The 20,349-nt window shown below is 39.2% G+C and overlaps 1 protein-coding gene across 1 annotated transcript; it reads right to left on the bottom strand.

Moving 5' to 3' along the window:
• Positions 1–295: 295 nt before the first annotated feature.
• Positions 296–19,659, bottom strand: LOC308548738 (dimethylaniline monooxygenase [N-oxide-forming] 2). The gene is made up of 9 exons (XM_081120775.1): positions 19,636–19,659; positions 19,139–19,305; positions 14,374–14,562; positions 9,729–9,891; positions 9,002–9,144; positions 7,285–7,484; positions 5,683–6,038; positions 3,325–3,397; positions 296–2,212 (listed from the first exon to the last, which is right to left on the bottom strand). Exons 1-9 carry the CDS (start codon positions 19,655–19,657, stop codon positions 1,861–1,863), a joined length of 1,665 nt encoding a protein of 554 aa, XP_080976901.1. The 5' UTR covers positions 19,658–19,659; the 3' UTR covers positions 296–1,860.
• Positions 19,660–20,349: the final 690 nt, after the last annotated feature.

Here is a 20,349-nt window from a genome sequence, read left to right as displayed (position 1 = left end):
TTTTAGGCTTTATGTGACATACTTTTTCTGTTGTAGCTACTCAGCGCTGCCATGGTAGCTTGAAAGCAGCCACAGACAATAAATGAATAGCTGTGGCTGTGCTCCAATAAAACTTTATTTACAGAAATAGTGAGTAGGCTGGATTTACTACTCTTGTTATAAAGGTTTGATAAATTATTATTATTATTAACATAATGGCTTGTAAATCTTTAAGAATTAGTACAGTAATCCATTTTTAATCAAGAACTAAGTATATATATATATATATATATATATATATATACACTATCTGCAGTTTTTTTTAAAGGAATTGTTCTAGGCTTGTGAGGGAGAAATGCAGGCAAAATGAAGAGCACTGTCAGCAGAGGCTTTGAGGGAGTCAGGACAGAAGTTATCCAAATCTTTTAACCTCTGACCTTTTTCCTCGTTGAAGAGCTTGGTCTGGGTGTATGGCAGAGTTATCTCCCAAAGCTCAGTGGCTCTGTAGTGTGTGTTTCATAACCAGATGTTTATTATGTTGCTCAACGTCTATTGATGTTGAATTGCTTAGGTCTTTTTTAGGCTTCAATTTCAAGAAAATGTTTGTTCTCCTAACAAACTTGTATGCTTCCTTTGATCAGATGACAAATGTTACATAGGGTTTAGCTTTTTGCCTTGGTTATCTCTAAGGTTAGAACTAAATACAAGGCTCTGCCTTCATAATGCTTTTCATTTACTTGGGAAATAGTCTTTTCCTCCTTGATGCTTGTTTTTCCAAAATGTCAACGATGATCTTAAATGTTGTCATATAGGTGTCTTTCACTGTAAAATTCCTTCAGATGCATCTTAGCTGAATTGTAAACCAAATATTATAAATACAATTAATCAGATCATATTCGCAAAGAGTGTTGTCCTACAAAAGTAACATATATATGATTGTAAATAAAATAAACTGTTCAGTACTTTATCAATACTAGGAATTTTTGTAATGAAGTATATTATAGGGCAGGGTTATGATCTTTAGTTCTAGAGTCAAGCAAATCTGGGTTCCAGTTTCAGCTCCAACGTAAGACCAGCTGTATGCTCTCGTGCATGTAACTCTATTGCTCTGAGTCTCAGTTTCATTTTTGCTAAATGGGTAAAATAGCTGCACTCATCTCCTGGAATTGTGAGAATTAAATGAAATAATACATATAGTGTGCAGAGAACACAATGTGTGGCCTATGATAAGTACTAAATATATAGTATATAGCTATCATGGACTGTTTATTTTTATAGCAGTGTTTCTGTCAACATATAAGAAAAATATAAGAAATATAAGAAATGCTCGGCTTTCGATATGAGGCCCTAAATGTCTGACTATTGCCATGGTTTTAAATTCTATTTTTTTCTCTCTCCAATATTTTTGAGTGATTAACCACTAAGCAAATGGAGCATGACCTAATGTCTGAGAACTTTGTCACCAGATAGAATCCAGATAGGAAGACTATCGAGAACATCGAGCAGAAGTTTAAATATTTACCTGGAATTTAAATTTTCCAGTGATTTAAACTGTGGGGCCTTCTCTTCCTTCCATGTAATTCTGTTGTTTTCCACATAGCTTACCTGTATCAGGGCTGGTGGCACTGTTTAGCCCGTGTTTGATAGTCCTTTTTGGAGAGTCTAGTGAACTTGAGGGAAGAGTAAAATGGCAAAGACACTTCATGACACTATTTTGGTTTCATACATAGACCTAATTCTGCTAATTCTCTGCACTTACCTCTCTTACTCTTTCCCTCTCAACTCTAAACATTAGAATATAGATTTGGTATTTTTTTTTCTTTCTGTCTTTCTTTTTTCTTTAAGAGGTACTGACTGATAATAAAGCCAAAAGCTGCTGGATTAGTACCACTGAAGTTGGAAAAAAAAGGCCAAAGCAACAGCAAGAAGCCCCAGGGTTTTCAACAGGAGGGAAACTGGGAAGTTGGATACTGGCTGTAGAGCACGTGTCTTTAGAGGCTTCAGCAGCCTCTGTTTCTGGGAGAGGATGGCACTCCTAGCTCCTTCCCATCGCCCAGGCCCCACCAGGCGATACTGATAGGAGTTGCAGGGTCCGAAGTAGAGTTTCACAGCCAGGTTAGGATCTTTAAAGAGGAGGGACAGAAGGTCTGGTTTCGCACCTATCTCCGCAGCGAGCTCGTCCAAGTAGTCTATGTAATTGTTCTGCAAAATCTGGCTCTGGCTCTCTCCAAACCTTAATGAAGAAAGTAAGAAGGACAGATTCACAAGATGTTCTAAGCTATATAAGAACAGTAGGTATTCAACAGCTATTGAAAGAATGAAGGAATGAACGAAGAAACAAGTTTTTAGTGAATCTCCTATGGAAAGTGTTGGCTTATCCCATCAGGAGGCCTGTATTTCAGATGACTGTAAAATAAATAGCCATGAATACATGAGAGTTCAAGGAATGTGACAATATTTATAACCATGACCATTATTTGGTATTTACTAAGCAAAGTACTATCTAGTCAGGATTGCTGCCAAGATTCATGCGGTAACAGATGAAAGCCTAGCCTGTTGTCTTGCACAGAGGAGACATTTAATATTTGCTTGTTAAATTATTAGAGTACCTGTCACTCTGGCTGACATATAGTGCTCAATAAATGCTAGATGGATGAGAATTTGAGCACAAGATAACCCCTTCATGTGTTGTAAGGCTCCAAGTCAACTTTCCAAGGGGACTTGATCACAATTGAACCTAATTCCATTTCAATCACAAAGTAGAAATCCTTGAACCTTCATGTGACACACCCCCCCTTTCTAATTTAGCTGGATAGGAGATCCCCCACCTAACTTTCCAGAGATATTCAGGCTACTGTCCATTTTCCACCATTGCTTCTGTCCCTCTCTGACCACGGAGTGTTGGTGGCCTGAGAAGACATGGAGTTTAACATGGGCATCATACAAAACTGAAATGAAATTCAGTCAAGGGAAAATGTTCTGATTTGGTAAAATTCCTATCTTTAAGTAGTTGGTTGTTGAACTACTGTGTTTAAGAATCACCTAGACAATGGTGGGAAGAGGGACTGGGGAGGGGGAAGGGATGGGGTGGAGTGGGTCATTGGGGAGAAAAAGGGACATCTGTAATATTTGAAACAAAAATAAAATTAAAAAAAAATCACCTAGAAAGAACATAGAAAATACAAATGCTCAGTCTCATACAGAGATTCCGATTCAGTTGGTCTGGGCTGTGGCCTTGGAATTTGCATTTTTAATGAGCAGCTAGGTAGTTCTTAAAGGTTGGTAGAGCACTGTACTTCGAGAAACACTGCTCTAGGTAAAGATTAAAAGCACACACATTCTTACAGGTTAATTCGTTTTTTGTTCCTCGTGATGATGTCTTCCATCATAGTCCTCTCTGAGGACAGGGTACATAAGCCTAGAATATAAAAGGCAGGTGTGAGTCATGGGTTTAATTCAGTATCACCACTTTCTCTAGTGGGTGATTCCTACATTTAAACTCTGGCTGTTCACCTATGTTATACTAGCCAGGGCTGATGCTGTTGAACTCCAGGGTATGCCATACCTGTTGGGTTCTTTGTGGAGCTGCCCTTGGGGCACAAGCTACAGCATGAACTCTGAGCTGGGGAAGGGGCTGGAGAAAGAAGGTGAGCCCCAGGAGTTGGAACTATGCCAGTGGCTTGAGCTCTGTTCTGAAGGTGATGGGAAGCCATGGGGGGTTTTCAGAAGGAAATGACAAGATCAGATTTGCCTTTGAAAAGATCCTTTTTGCTGCTGAATATTGGAAAATGGACTTCAGGGAGATGAGTTTAAAGGCAGCAAGACCAGTTAAGAGGCTGCTGAAGTAAACCTGGTGAGAAATAGAAGGGCGCAAACTAAGGTAGGGCAGTGGGGATGGAGAAAGTAGGTGGACACTAGAGTTATCAGTGTGTGCTATGATTCCATCCCAGCCAGAGTGTCCCCTGAGCTTCAGATGTATTGAAAAATGGTCATTTCCCTTGGATGTGGCTAGTCATCTGACATCTCAGATTCAACGAGTCCAACCCTCACAGAAGCCCTTCTGCTCAGACTTCCATTCTCCTCCCCCACACATACCCTCTCAATTCATGGCACTGCTGTGCACCCAGTTTCTGTTGCCGGAGATCAGCAAGTCGTCATCCTTGATTCCTCTCCAATCTCCCCACACTGAGCCAATCATTATGTCTTGCTGATTTTATCCTTAACTATCTCTCACATTCATATCCTCTTCTCCACTTAGTCTGTCTGCCTCGCTCAGATTGCATCATGTGTATTGCAGTTGCCTTCTCACTGGCCTCTGAGATGCCATTCTTTTCTCTTTTCCCATCTATCTTCCCCATGAACACTGAAATAATGGATCAAAAATGTCGATCTGATAATGTCAGTTCCTTATAACCTTTCATTTGGGTCCTCTGGCTGAAGAGCTTTTTTCTTTTTTCTTTTTAAAAAATATATTTTTATTGATTTCAGAGAGAGGAAGAGAGTGGGAGAGAAAGAGAGTTAGAAACATCAATGATGAGAGAGTCATTGATTGGCTGCCTCCTGCACGTCCCCAGCAGAGGATTGAGCCCACAACCCAGGCATGTGCCCTGACTGGGAATCGAACAGGGGTCTCTTGGATCCTAGATTGATGCTCAACTGCTCAGCTACACCAACCGGGCTGAAGAGCTTTCTAAAAGGGAGATTCTAGGACCTCAGGCCAGACTTCAGCAGGGTCCCTAAGCATCCACCAGATGATTTTTATGTGTAGCCAGATTGGGGAACAGCCAATCTATGTTTTATAGTCAAGCTCCGTAGCGTGCCTTACATGGTTCCTGTGTCCTGGCCTCTTCTCTAAGATAATCTCTTACCCCTTGCTGCCTCACATGTCGTGTTCTAGTAATGTCAGCTTGTAATTCTCCACATGCAGCATTCCTCTGTGTTCAGGCTCAAGAGACTACCTTTTATGCACTTGAGAACCTCAGTCCTCTAGGACGTTTTCCTTGACCACATGACCTCCCCTTATCCCATCCTGCTGTTGCTAACCTCCATTTCTCTTCTTTCTACCCACTCCATGCATCCCTCCATCAAAGCATGTATCTCGCTATGTTGAAATGATCTGTTTAAATTTCTCTCTATCCCACCAGGTTCCAGCCCAGGTCTAGGTATTCAGTGTTTTTGTTGAGCTGAATTGACCCTGGAGTCAGGGAGATAATAGCCTTCTGAGGAGTAGAAAGTGCTACACAGATGCTCAGATAGCAACCTTTCGATAATTTTGGAACTTTGTAGGGATCTGTGAGGTTCAACTACTTAGGTATTGAGAGTTAATTTGGAGTGAAGTGTGGTGTAGGCCCTAGGTCTCTTGATTTGCACATATCCTGAGGAATTTATAAACATCACAAAAGTAAAAACAGGTGTCATAGATGTTTGCCTGCTTATTGGTCCTATCATGATTCAAATAAAGGATACCATGCACTTAATGCCAATCAAAATTCACAGAACTTTCTGATATTTTAAAGGAATGATTGCAGATGTTTATTATTATTCTATCTTTGTTTTTGTTATTTTTTTGACTTTTCCACTAACTTTTTAGGATGTAAGTCTTAAGAGAGCAGCCAGAGTTGGCAGCCTTCTTGTCTAAAGTCATTATTGAGCAAACTCCACCAGGTGTTAAGCCCTCCGCCACTCACTTGCCTACTCACTTACCTTTGAAAACTCTCGTCACCCAACGAGCTTGAAGTTCAACAGTTGGGAAAATGGAACCTAGGGGCTGGATGAGACCAATGCAGGCAAGGGTTGACTTCTCCAGGTGAGGAGGGAACATGTATTTGTACAGCAAGACCATATTATTCTCTACTTTTACAAGCGAGTCTTCAAGGAAGGGAAAAGAGAATGTATATCCTGTTGCAAAGACAATGACATCGATGTCGTCTTCCACCGTCCCATCCTCAAAGATGGCAGAAGTTTCTGTGAGCTCTGTCACTCTTGATTTAATCTTGATGGCTCCATAGAGTATACGACTTGGAAGATCGTCATTCACTACAGGTTCTTTCATAAGGTATCTGAAACACACAGAAGAAAACACTCAGAAGGAGCATTTAATGAGGAGTCTTGAACTGTCTTGATATTTTATGGGTTTGGTTCTGAAAATAAAGAAGTTTCTCAAATATCCATAAAACTTTCTAACTTGATTAGTTGGCTTGCCCTCAATTTACTATCTGACTTTATTTTCACATCACAAATCTCTACCCTCAACAAAGGGAAAACATATGGGTGATGGGGGTAAAAGATATTTCAAAAAAGGAAGCATCCCCGAGGGCTTAGACAAAATTCGGATGCCTATGGTCAGTCCCTGAGTATTCCAGTGGTTATTAGCCCATAGATGTTTCCCTTTTATGTTACCTACCTTTAATCATCTTGCTGTTTCATTTAATCGCTATCTGATCATAAGTGAGAAAGGGAAAATATATTAAATTCCCATTAGTTTTAAAAACTAGTAAGGAATCTGTGTGAAAATGAAGTACAGAAGTATGTTTGGGGATAGTTGTTAATCCCAAATACCCGTGAAGTCTCTCTATGTGATGGCATGGGCAGTGAAGTAAAGTCTGCTTATATTTCTTAAATTCTTTTTCTTATAGGTTTAAGAACCATTTTTTTTTTTTTTTAAATATAAGGCAACACATGCTACATATATCAGATCTTAGCATACAGCAATCACATGACATTTGTTGAAAGATTCTAAAGCTCTTCTTTTTTTTTAAGGGAAGGAGCCTGTTATCAACTAAAGAAAAGTAAACATCTATAATATTTGCTTGAGTTTATAAGGTCGGTGATGTATAACTTTGAGACGAACAAAGATTTTTCTTTTTGGCAAAGAGACAGTGATTATGTTTTCAAAGCTGCCTGTGTGAAGAACCCTTGTGATACACAGAATTAGCAAAGCATGAGTCATCAGGTGGAGAATCTGACACACGTTTCCTACTACAACTCTTTGAAAGGAAGGTCACGATCTTGTTAAGCAACCTTTCTAATGTTGGACAGCTCTGGGTATTAGAAAGTTCTTTCCATGACCTAGTTCTGCTTTTTGGAGCAGCTCATACTATTTCTACTTGATCTTCTTAAGTATTTAGTTTTCTAAAGGCATACAGAACAAACCTGGAATTCAGACTTCAGGACCTATATGATACCTATACTGTTAGGTTGTAGCTTGAGCTACCACGTTTACAATTTGGCCCTTTGTGAAGACAGGCACCTCTGACAACCTTGTTTACCAATGAGTATACCATAAAAAAAGCAAAATAACTGTACTTGTTTTGAGGCTCAAGGCCATAATTTTCATGGTCGAACCACTGATTCATCTGTCGTTCCATCATCCATTTTAGAACTGTTCGTGGCAGGACATTTCTGAGCATGGAGCAAAACCGGGTGTGGAACACAATGTCCCAGGGATAGCCATGTTCAGAGATACGGCTGAGGACCCAGGAACCTTGCCTGGTGCTAATAAACACCTGATAAGCAAAAAGAAAGTTTACATTAGGGCATCATCCCTTTTGAGAGGATCTACTGTGTAGGTGATGTATCACATGTATTCCAGAATTTCTTGTAGTGTTTTGTCTTAAAGGTGATTGACCTTCAAGTGAAGTACCCTCAAGTTCTCAATGCTCTGTGGCAACTTTATCATAAAGGAAGTATCCAGCCCAGCTGGGCATGGCTCAGTGGTTGAGCATCAACCTAGAATCCAGGAAATCACGATTTGATTCCAGGTCAGGGCACATGCCCGGGCTGTGGGCTTGATCCCTGGTCGGGAGCGTGCAGGAGGCAGCCAATCAATGATGACTCTCTTATCATTGATGTTTCTCTCTCTCTCTCTCTCCCTCTCCCTTCTTCTCTCCGAAATCAATAAATATATATATATTTAAAAAAAAAAAGAAGTATCCAGTGGTATTCACACTGATAGAGGAAGACTACAACAGTCTTGGGAACTTTACCCAAGACTTTACATTAGAAAATCTTTGGGCTAATACCAATCATAAAATCCACAAGTCTTTACCACGTTTACAGTTGTGGTTTGGTGCTCCTTCCCTCTTCTCACCTTCCCACCTGCCCATGTTTCTTTTATAGTGAAAGTAGATAATTATAATCCTAGAAAAATGTACGATGACAACCCAGTGACCATATAGACTACATCCATGAATCTGTATTTCCCTTAAGAGTGGGAATACCAAGGGGAATCAGCTTCCTCCCACACTTAAAAGAACTTTGTCATGCATTTTAAGTGTTCAAACTCTGAACTTACACTGTGATTCCCATTCTCTTCAAAAGCATATCTTATTCCTTTCTGGTATGGTCTTTGCCTTGCTTACTCAGATTTCTCTCATTTTCAAAATCTATTTTGAAATATATATATGTGTGTATATATATATTTTAGATATGTAGTTTACCTTGCTTACTGTTACTCCTCCATTGCCCAAATGCATATTTGAATTTCTCTCAAATTTTTACCTATCATTCTATGAGTCCTGAGGATTATTTATATTTCAAATATGCACTAAATTTCTAAGTGGAAACCCCCATATATGAACAGGTCAACTTCTCACTAAGGCCCCTGGGTGGAAACAAGGCCTCTTAGTCTGAAAATCATCTGATCCAAGCTTCCCATTTACAAAGTGAAAGAAGCATACCCTGGAGAAGTGAAATGACACAGCTGATAGTGGTAGAGCTGGGAGGTAAACTCTGGCTTCTTGACACCCAGATTTTCTATGATAGCACACAGAGCAACTGAGCAACCACCCACCCTCACACCCACCCACCCACCCAACCAATTAATGAGTAATGGAACCTTGGTTACATGGCTCAGATTTTCTAGTGTGCCCCTCCCCTCCCCTCCCCTCCCCTCCCCTCCCCTCCCCTCCCCTCCCCTCCCCTCCCCTCCCCTCCCCTCCCCTCCCCTCCCCTCCCCTCCCCTCCCCTCCCCTCCCCTCCCCTCCCCTCCCCTCCCCTCCCCTCCCCGGTACAGGGTAAGCACCTGAACAGCCTTTTTGCTCAGTTCAACGGCAATATCTGATGCTGAATTTCCTATTCCAATCACCAGGATGCGCTTCCCTTCAAATTCCTCTGGGTTCTTGTATTGGCGGCTATGAAAATACTGGCCCTTGAACCTCTCTATACCTTCAAGAGGAAAAAGAGAGAAGCCTATCAACCATGTCAAATTGATTTCAACAAAACTGCATTGTCAGCTTTTTCTTCCTGGGGTCAATCATTTATTTGCTTCTTTGTTTCTTAGGGGAGTTACAATAGCAAGGCCAATTTATAAACTCAAAGTATAAAGCATATAAGAAATGTTAGGTTAAGCATATGTTCCAGGGCTGAAAGAGTTTCTAGGAACTTTCCTCACTAATTCTGTCCATGGGCATGGGTCTGTGGAAAAGGCTCCAGGGACAGAACAAAGTTACAGGTATTTGGCAGATAGAAAAGGCCAAGGTAGGCACCTCGTTAAACAGGCCTCTCCAATAGAGAAGCGATGTAGGTACGAATTCTCTGAAATCTTGACTTTGGAGAAGGTTAGCTGGACTCCTGTATAACAAAGACCAAAGAGGTCAAGAGAAACAAAGATGGTGTACGGAGTCTTTCTAACTCTTTCCCTGCCTTAACATTGTGCCCAATTGCAGCAGCTAATTCTGCCTGTCAATCCAAACTGTATATAAAGTACCTAGACACCTGCTGTGAAAAGCTGGGAATCCCCTAGGCCTCACCTGGAAATGACTCCAGTGGGATGTGAGGAAGGATGTGATGGCCACTGCAGACCATAACTGCATCAAAGACGGCACTTTGCTCTTTGCCTTTGTTCTTGGTGACAACCTCCCATTGGCCAGAGGATGAGAAATCCGGGCGTTTTTTCACACTGAGGACAGTGGTCTTAAAGGAACACAGAGAAGGCATCATTGAGAATTAATCTGGAACGACAGAGGCCTTGTCCAGTGCCCTGGGAGTGGGGGTGCATAGAGTGCAATGCATGATTCCATCTAGGTTCCATCTGAATCCATTTCAAGCCAGTTAAGGCAAAGACTGCTAAGCAAAGCCTTCTCATTCTTCTTTGGCAGGGAGCTACCTACTGAGGATATGCCGCTTTGTGCAAGAGGCCTCACTCAGCAGACTGAATGAGAACCGGAGCAAGATGCAGGGGTGGCAGGTGAGCTCTGGGCAAGATGCAAACTCCATGTTTATCATTTAAGTGTTTACACAGTCAGTATTTATCAAGAACCTTTCATGTGTCTACCTCTGTGCAGACACTGTATTAGAGAAGATGTTTCATGGGAAGCAATTTGCATAGTGTCTGCCATATTGTCAGTACTCTGTGAATGGTATTTGTTCATATTTCATATTTGTAAAACAGGGCACATCATGATAGCAGAATTGTTCATGATCTCATTTGGATAAAATAATTTACTGGTTCGTTGATTTATTAAAATGTAGCTCACTCTCTGGAGGTCTCTGAGTTTTAAAAAGTGTACATAAAGATTGTATGTATGTTGTAACTAAAGAACAATGGAAGTAAATCTTTTCTCACTTTTAGAGGAATGGCAAACTTGTCTTGTTTGCAAGTATTTGAGCCTCTTATGCATGCTTTTCATATTTTCAGATATTTTTCAGAATGCAGCAGCATTGGTAATTTTTGAGGCTGTTCAAATTTAAAAATGTATATGGAACATTTGTATAAAGCTATGAAAGTACTATAAAACATCTGGTATTTTCAGTGAGAGTAAAGATTTCAGATTTGTAGCCCAGGGTAATATTATGGATTCTTGCTATTCAAAGTGTGGTTTGAGAACCAACACCGTCAGGATCACTCGGTGGGTGATTAGAAATGCAACGGAGCCATTTACATATTGAATTGAGCCCTAACATCTTAGGGCTTATACCAACTCAGAGACCAATAAACAGAAATGGGTTTTCCTAACCCCTCTCCAGCCTCCAGAAAACAATTACAAAAGTGACATAGTAAACAAGAGAACTAGTTTCCTTGCAACTCTAACATGATTTTTAAAAGGATAGAGGATAAAATTACATATCATAAGAGGTTATTATATCTGTTAAATAGATTGATAGCTAAGTGGACAAAGACCTATAAAAGCTTCTGGTATAAAGAATCTATTGAATAATCAGCATCTGGGTGCTTTGAGTTTTTGCCTGATTTGCTTCTGGACCCAGGGCTTGGAAAAACAGACATTGGTGCACATCTTGGTCCTGTCTAAACACATCCAGCCCCAGCAGAGGGAACCACAAGCTGTGTAGTGTGGAAAACTTCAAACAGGGTACTAACGGCTGGTATCAAACAGTATCTGACATTGGCCTGCACCAAAGACCATCCAAAAGACTGGGAGTCCTAGTAGATCTACATAATATATAGAAACAAATCCAAACAGGCAGTCAGAATGGGTAGACAGAAAAACAAGCCCCAAATGAAAAAAAGCAAAGGAATTTTCCAGAAGAAGAGCTAAATGAAATGGAGATAAGCAATCTGTCAGATATAGAGTTCAGAATACTGATCATAAGGATACTCAACAGCACAAGAAAAGAAATGGAAACTATGAATGAAATGAAGAATGACATAGTAGAAGTAAAAAAAACCCATTGGGTCCAGCCAGGCATGGCTCAGCGGTTGAGCATTGACCTAGGATCCAGGAGATTGCGGTTTGATTCCCAGTCAGGGCACATGCCCGGTTGCGGGCTCTATCCCCAGTCATGGGCGTGCAGGAGACAGCTGATTGATGACGATTCTTTCATCATTGATGCTTCTATCTCTCTCTCTCCCCCTGCCTTCCTCTCTCTGAAATCAATAAAGATATATTTTAAAAAAACACACAACAAAAAACATTGGAAGGAATAATCAGCAGATTAGGGGAAGCTGAGGATCAGATCAGTGAATGAGAAGACAGGGTAGAAAAAAATCGCTCAATCAGAGAACCAAAAAAAAAAAATTAAAAAACAGGACAGTTTAAAGGAGCTGTGGGACAACGTGAAACATAACAATATTCGCATCATAGGAGTGCCAGAATATGTAGGAAGTAAACATGGGTTAGAGTAACTGTTTGAAGAAATAATGGCAGACAACTTCCCTAACTTGGTCAAGGGAAAAGTCACAGAAGTTCAGGAGACATAGAGAGTCCTAAGTAAGAAGAACCCAAAGAGGCCTATGCCCAGACAGACACATCATAATTAAAATGCCAAAAATTGAAGACAAAGTGAGAATTTTAAAGGCAGCAAGAGAAAAGCGATCTGTTACCTACAAAGGAGCTCCCATAAGGCTGTCAGCTGATTTCTCATCAGAAACTCTACAGGCCAGAAGGGAATGGCATGAAGTATTCATATCATTGAAACAAGAATCTGAAATCAAAAATATTCTACCTAGCAAGGCTGTCATTCAAAAGAGATTTCCAGACAAAAAATGTCTAAAGGAGTTTATCACCACCAAAACAGCATTGCAAGAAATGTTAAAGGGACTGTTATAATAAGAAATGGAAATAGAATGAGAAATATAGGCATAAAGAAAGAAAATGGCAATAGATAAGTATCTATCAATAATAACCTTAAATATAAATGGGTTAAATGTTCCAATCAAAAGCCATAGGGTAGCTGAATGGATAAGAAAGCAAGACCCAAATATATGCTGTCTACAAGAGACTCACCTCAGAACAAAAGACTCACACAGGCTGCAAAAACAAAACAAAGCTTCTGGAGGACTTAAAAGGAGAGATCAACAGCAATACAGTCATAGTAGGGGACTTTAACACCCCACTGACTTTACTGGATAGATCTTCCAAACAAAAAATCAACAAGGAAACAGTGACTCTAAATGACACCAGTGACTCTAAATGACTCTAAATGATCAGATGGATGTAATTGACATTTACAGAACATTTCACCTCAAAGCTGCAGAATATACATTCTCCTGAAGGGCACATGGGACATTCTCAAAGATAGACCACGTTAGGATACAAAACAAGTTTCTACAAGTTCGAGAAGATTGAAATCATGTCAAGCATCTTCTCAGACATTTACGCCTTTGAATACTATGCAGCTGTAAAAAAGAAGGATCCCTTACCCTATGAGACAGCATGGTGGGACCTGGAGACCATTAGGCTAAGCGAAATAAACCAGTCAGAGAAGGACACATGTCACATGATCTTACTCATATGTGGAATCTAATGAACAAAATAAACCAATGAACAAAATAGATCCAATACATAGAAGCATGGAACAGAGTAATGAATCTCAGAGGGACGGTGGAGGTGGGTGGATGGGGGAGAGATTAACCTAAGAATTTATATGCATATATGCATAACCCATGGACACAGACTATGGTGTGGTGAAGGCCTGGGGGAGGGATACAAGGTGAAGGGCATCAGTGGGGGAAAAAAGGGGACATTTGTAATACTTTCAACAATAAAGATAAATTAAAAAAAAAGAATCTGTCATTTATAGGATGGATCTACCAGGAATTGGGGAAAAACTACATTAGGTGGAACTGGACATTTCAGTGGTACTTACAAATACAGATTTTCACCAAAATCAACTATTATAAATTAATCTAATACAAACCTGGGACAAAACTAAAATTACTGAGAAACTGAGATATGTTAACAAAGAAAACTAAGCTCCATTAAGAGTTATTTATTCAGAGATGGAATTTAAATTTTATTTCCTAAGCACAGTTACTAGTTCTTGGAGTGTAGGTTATTGATAAAAATTCAGCATGTTAAGTGAGATATTGTTTTTTTGTTGTTGATTATTTGTTTTTGAAGAAACACAGGAAAGATAGTTCTAATTATATTTCAAAATGATCTGGCCATCCCTATCTTGCAAGAGATTGCATCCAGAAAAAATAATTAGCAAAAATAATTTCTTTAGGCTTCTCAGACGAATGGAAACTGTGAGTTTATTTAGCACATTTTTCTAAGAAGTTCTGTTTCTGTAGAGAAGGTGAGAAACTGGTCCTTCGTTAATAATGAGTTAAATAAAATTGTTGACACATCTTTATTTTAAAAAAATGAAATAGAAGTTTGATATTTTTCATATATGTATATTTTAAGTGAAATGAGTATAGAATTCCTCAGTGGTTATAAATATTAGTTTAAATGCAGTTTCACCATCATCATAATCATCATTCAAACCTTTACTTTTAACAGATGATTTCTCTCTTCTGTTAATGTGTACAATTTATAATACCAGGGTAATGACATTCTTTTTGGGTTTTTTATCATGCTCTTGTCTTTCAGCAAAGAATTGGATTGCAATACTTTGTTTTATCCACAATTTCCTTCATTATCAAAGTAACATCTCTATTTAAATGTGATCTGAATTAATGTAGAGAAAACAGGTCCCCCTAAAATACAATACCTGGAACTGAATATATTTTAGAAGATCAAACTTCTTGGCAAAGATCCTGAAGTATTCCAGGAGCTTAGAATTGTGCAGAAAGTTTGGGAAATCATTAGGCATTGGGAAGTCACTGAAACAGGACATTTCTTTGCTGGTGTTGGTGATGACAGATTGATAGATACTCGCTTGGCTATCTTCAACATTTTCCTAAAGGACCAAACAAAAGTGATAATCATGCATTAAAAAACAAATCCGTTGGTTTCCTACTCTTCTTTTAAATCTATCCCCTGGGTGATGTGATCCTCTTGGGTGTAACATACATGTTCCGTCATCCTGTGCAGTAGGGTCTAGGTGGGGCCTTTCAGTGTGGCTCACTAGAGGGGCTATTGCCTTTGGTGGGTTTGGGAGTAGCAACTATTCTACTTTGTCCATATTTAGCACCCCATGTCTCTACCTTTTTAATGTCAGTCATTGTGACAACCAGCCCCTTCTGAAATTCCCCCTCGGGAAGCTATACCCACCTCTTTAAGAACCAACAAACTCTGGGACATTGGCCAGAGAACATAATAGAGAATTCCAATTAAAATGACTACTTTGGGGAGCCAGGGAGTTTTCACAACTTGAATTCAATGCCTTCACTTTTTGGTTTATGCAAATCAACCTTTCTTAAGCCATAAAGGCGAACAACATTGATACCAACTGAACCTTAAACGTGATTTTAGATGGTAGTGAGTATGCTTTAGTAAAACCAGAGGCTGCACATGCTATGGCTGAATTTATTTCCTCTACAAGAACTGCTCTGCTTAATGATAATGTCTTTTACATCAAATCATGACAAGAGCCAAGGATGAATGATTCAATGTCCCTGAAATCAGCATGTTATTAAAGAGGCTTTTATAAGAAAATTTAAATTATGCCTCCTAAGAACTCCTTAATAGATGCTTCTGCCTATGTAGAAAGTAAGGCATAATCCAGGCAAATAGTTGCTATTATGGCTCAGCTTTAGGGTGGGGTATAAAGAAATGTAAACTTATTAGTTCATTTAAATAAACTATCTAATCTTAGTAAATAAAGAAAAGGAAATAACTGTAATTTCATGATTACTATAAACCAATTGTGCACATTCCTTTCTCATCCTTATTCATAGGAAGTCATTACTTTCCTGCCAATCTTTAGATCAGGCAGCACTGAAAGAAGCAGCCTGGACTAGCAGAAGGAGCCTGGTCTTCGGAGTTAGACACAGGTTTAAATCCACTTCTTTCAGACTGTGTGAGCCTGGACCAGATCAGCTCCCTCAGCTGCAGAAAAGAGGGTACTAGCTGCTCAGTGACTGTGTCTGTTGTTATTGAGGCAGCTGTAACTCAGCAAAGCTATTGGTTACAGCTCACTGCTCACTGCAGAATATGAAAGACACCTAGGGTAGCTGTTTTGACACCTAAGTTCTGACATAGGCACACTCACTATCATACCTGAATTTTCTGCTTCAGCCTGCATCTAGTCAAAGGAAACCAAGATGACAAGATAAAGACTATCTTATGAAGATTAATTAAAATAACTGAATACATGGGTTTGAACTGTGTGGGTCCATTTACAAGCCGATGTTTTCCAATAAAGACATACAGGACTGTAAATGTATTTTCTCTTCGTTATGATTTTCTCAATATTTTCTTTTCTCTAGCTTACTTTATTGTATTATTATTGTAAGAATACAGTATGTAATGTATAAAACATAGAAAATATGTGGTAATCGATTGTGTTATTGGTAAGGCTTCTGGTCAACAGTAGGCTATTAGTAGTAAGTTTTGGGGGAGTAAAAAGTTATATATAGATATTTGACTACATGGGGATGGGCACCCCTAATCTTCATGCTGTATATATAGCTGGGAATAGATATATTTGTATCCAAATGTTTAAAAACACAAAAGCAATGTATATTGCTAACTTCCCTGTGAGCACAGGTATCAGGAACAATAAAGGAGGCAGAGCAGGTTAGTGGCTGACGGAAGATTATGCTTTCATCTTTCAATACCTCAGTAAGGTTACTAAGTGTAAGGGCTCGGGAATCTTACAGACTTTCATTTTTGTTGTTTTCCAACCACCAATGTTCCACCGGGCAAGTTGTTTATCCTAAACCTCAGTTTCCTCTTCATATGTAAGTGAGATTAATCATAATACCTACTTCCTACAAGTACTGTGAAGATAAATGAGATGATTCATGCATGGGATGAGTGCTTCCCGTGGCTGGAAAATGTGCCAGAAATATGTTAATTACCCACCCTCCCCATGTTCCAAAGCTGCCACTAGGGGTGCTGGAGAACCTTTGGGGAGAATTAGTACCCTCTGAGCAGGGAGTGGGACAAGGATTCTTAAATTTTGTTTTAACTTGTCACCACTAAATGTGTTATATAGTCGTAGAAGGATTGTGTGTAAAAATGGAAAGAAAGAATAACCTAGTTTCCAAATTGATTCTGAATAGAGGAGTGGTGAAAAGGCAAAGATGCCCTGGGGAGTGGGTGTGAAGGATCCAGCCTCCTTTTCAGCACCTCCTCCCTTTGGCAGTCCAGTCTCCTGGTAATCAAGACCCACACTGGTCTCACTGGCCTCTGAAATTTTGAGGATTGTATGTTTCACTCTGCAGGGAGATTCATTGTCTTCTTTGGGTAGAAAAAATAGTTTGCATTTCTGTATTTTATATAGCTGTAAGTCAGGTTAGAAATGTGATATTGTTACAGCTTCCATGGATTTATATACTTAAATATATTATACCTAATAAGGCTTATTAGTTTAAATTTTAATCTAACTTTTTTAGTCAATAGGAAGCTATCTTTAATTTAAAAATTTTAGATATCAGAATAGGATAGCAGGAGAAATATTTTGCGGCAGAAAGTATCTTCCTGGAATTCACCAAGAAATATTTTTGACAGATCACTAAAAAAACCCCCCAAAACTCTCATTCTTCTGCTTCCAAATTAATGATAATTAAGTAAGGGACATTGGCTCTTTGATATTAAATCCCAAATAAGGTAATAAAACAAAACAATGACAAATTTATTATTTAATAGAAATTTGTTATAATTTCACATTATTTCTTAGGGTAAAACATCCACCTAGGAGATAGAGTCTCCAATGGAATCTCTATGTGAACTGAGAGTGGACAAAAATAGCACATCTTTGGTTAATACCGGAATGACTACCTGCTCAAGGAAAGCTACAGTGGTTTTCATGAGCAGTCGAGTTGTTCATAAGAAATGAATGCAATTCAGCAGTTTTTGCAGTTTCCTCTTTCTGCAAAGTTACCTGTTCCGTAATAAGCATCAAGCTCTCCATTGTTAGCTCTGACTGTGCTTGGATCACTGAATTGAATAGATTTTTAAAATTTAGTATTTGTGCAATTTTTGCTAAACTTGTCTCATCATGGGATTCATTGGGGACTCTTGTTAAGAATAGATTCCCCTTTTCAGAAGGTTTTGATTCAGGAAGTCTGGGCTGGTGTTCAAAATCCAGTATTTTAAGAAACCACCAGGTGTGTCTTATAGTCCGATAAATTTGAGAAACCCAATGTGAAAAAAATCCCCTTTGGCATGAAATGGAGTTTGAGCTGGCAGAGTAGATGTGCTGGATGTCCTTGTCATCCCTCTAATCGGTCCGCTTGTAGGAAGAGCACTTTGGACGGTCTCTGCTGATGTGAGAGTCTGCTTTTCACGCTCTCAACCCTTTTGCTCCTGCCTGGGGGTGTTCTAACCTGTTGAATCCCTCACTTTGATGTACCTGATAGATAATTCTGAACTTGTCACTCCAGTTCTGAGCTAAGGTTTTATTTAATCTTATTAAACAAGAATGCAAATTAGGACATGTTTATGAATAGGGATTTAGTTGCTTAGGACTCATAAAGACCCAGGTTTGAATGCCAGTTCTCCCAGCTATGTGACTGTGACTTAACCTCTTGTTTCTGTTTGCTAGTCTATAAAATGTAAATATAGTTATGGTAGCTAACATTTATTGTACTCTATTATAAGTTTTTGATATGAATTATCTCCCTTAATCTTCAAAATAGCACTGAGATTATTACATTTTTTTTTCCTGTTAATATCTTCATTACACAGCTAAGAAAACTAAGACACAGGGATATAAATAACTTGCCCAAGATCTCACACCTAGAAGGTGATAAGCCAGTACTCACTCAAAAGATTATGGGAGGAATCGTTATAAATCCTTACAGTTCTCTATGTATCTTTTTAATTTTTATACAAATTCTGAAGGACAGCTAACATTACCAGTATTTGTGTTTGGCTCATAGCATGAATTTAGTGAACAGAATATTTTCAATAATATAGTTAAAGAGTTTCCCAGTGGTTACACTAGAGTGTCATCAGTAAAGCTAAGTAAACAAAATTTGTTTGTCAGAGAAAAGTGAAAGTCAGTAGTAATAAGAGCACACTCTCTAAAAAAGCATTCACTCAGTGATTGGAATAGAAAGTGGTGTCTTGAAAAGAATCCCTGTCACTTCTATTTTGTAAAATGTTCTCTAATATTAGCATATTGCTTTGGGCTGCAAGACAGAAGCATAAGAAGAGATCCTTCACATGTCTGCCTTTGCCACCTGAGTTAGAATAGTAATCACCTGGGAGAGGTTCCAGCCTAGTTCTTCAGCCCCCTATATATCTGTATGAAGTATATCTGATCAAAATTGCTTAGGGAATTCCTCAATAAGGCTCATCAGTAGCTGTGATTCACCCTGCAATAGCAGTACAGCCTGTGCAAGAAACAAGAAAACCTCACGTACTTTGAACCTCCACAGTCCTCCGATATCTTCGGTCCTCTCAAAGCAGGTCGGTGTGAGTCCCTCATCCACACAGCACTTCAGAGAGATCAGTCCACTGACGCCAGCTCCAATCACTGCCACCTTCTTTGCCATGGTCTCCTGTCGCGGAGTTGATCTGCCAGTGGTTGCTTCAGTGGGGCAAAAGATGAGAGAGTCCTTACGGTATGGTCGGACAATGGGCTTTAAACGCTAGAGTGGTTGTAATTTAATAATCAGCTGGAATGGAATAAAGGGCTTCAGTAGTCAAATTCCAAAGTCTCATGGGCTTTACTCCAAGCCTTGATTACAAGGTCTTGGTTCAACATTTACAGGCAACCCATTTAACAAAGCCAAGGTTTCAGTGACTAAGTACTGGGGAGATGAGCCAGATCCCCAGTTACGTTCAGTACAATTAAGAGCGTTAGGGTTGAGAGCTGAGCTTTTCCTTGCCATAGTCTTCCCCCAGCTGTTATCCTTACCTTTGTTGTTGCCTTTTGGCATTGTTGGCTGCGGGCTGGGAGGGTTGGAGGAGGTGATAAGAAATGGGAGGAGCTTCTTATGCCAGCATTCTGCCAAGTGAAACTTAAGGACTTGGTTAGTTATGAAATCAAGCAAGGAGGCCATATTCTGAGGTCCAGGGTAGTGGTAAAATATCTTTACAGTAACAACATTATATATATCCTTAAATATCATACAGATAGTTTAAAAACCATTTTTGTAGTGGATGTAGCCAGTGTTCATTTGCAAATTAGCAAATATGGATAAATGAAAAGAAGTTGAAATTGCCCTTAACACCATCATACAGAGATAAATAGAACCACTGCTGACAATTTGGTATATCTTTCCAGATATTTATATACATACATGTATGTACACACAAGCAAACATGAAATCACACACTAAGTGTAATTTCCAACTTGACTTTTCACTTTCCAGTGTCTCAGTACCTTTATATCCATAGGGGCATTTTTAATGGCTGCATGAATTCCATTTAGTTGATGGATTAGTTATCCATCTAACAAATATTCATTTCTCTGTGTTAGGCACTCTTTCTGCATATCACTGTGCCTGAGTGAATAAAACAGATTGTGTCCCTGGATCTCATGGAAGTGACATACTTTTTCTGGCCTGGCTTTCTGATACGTGACAACTTCTGGATCTTAGCATAATGTGCTTAATCTCTTCCTAGATTG

Source organism: Miniopterus schreibersii (genome assembly GCF_964146895.1).
Source record: "Miniopterus schreibersii genome assembly, chromosome: 19".
NCBI lineage: Eukaryota > Metazoa > Chordata > Mammalia > Chiroptera > Miniopteridae > Miniopterus > Miniopterus schreibersii.
This window is presented reverse-complemented; position numbering and strand designations above follow the sequence as displayed.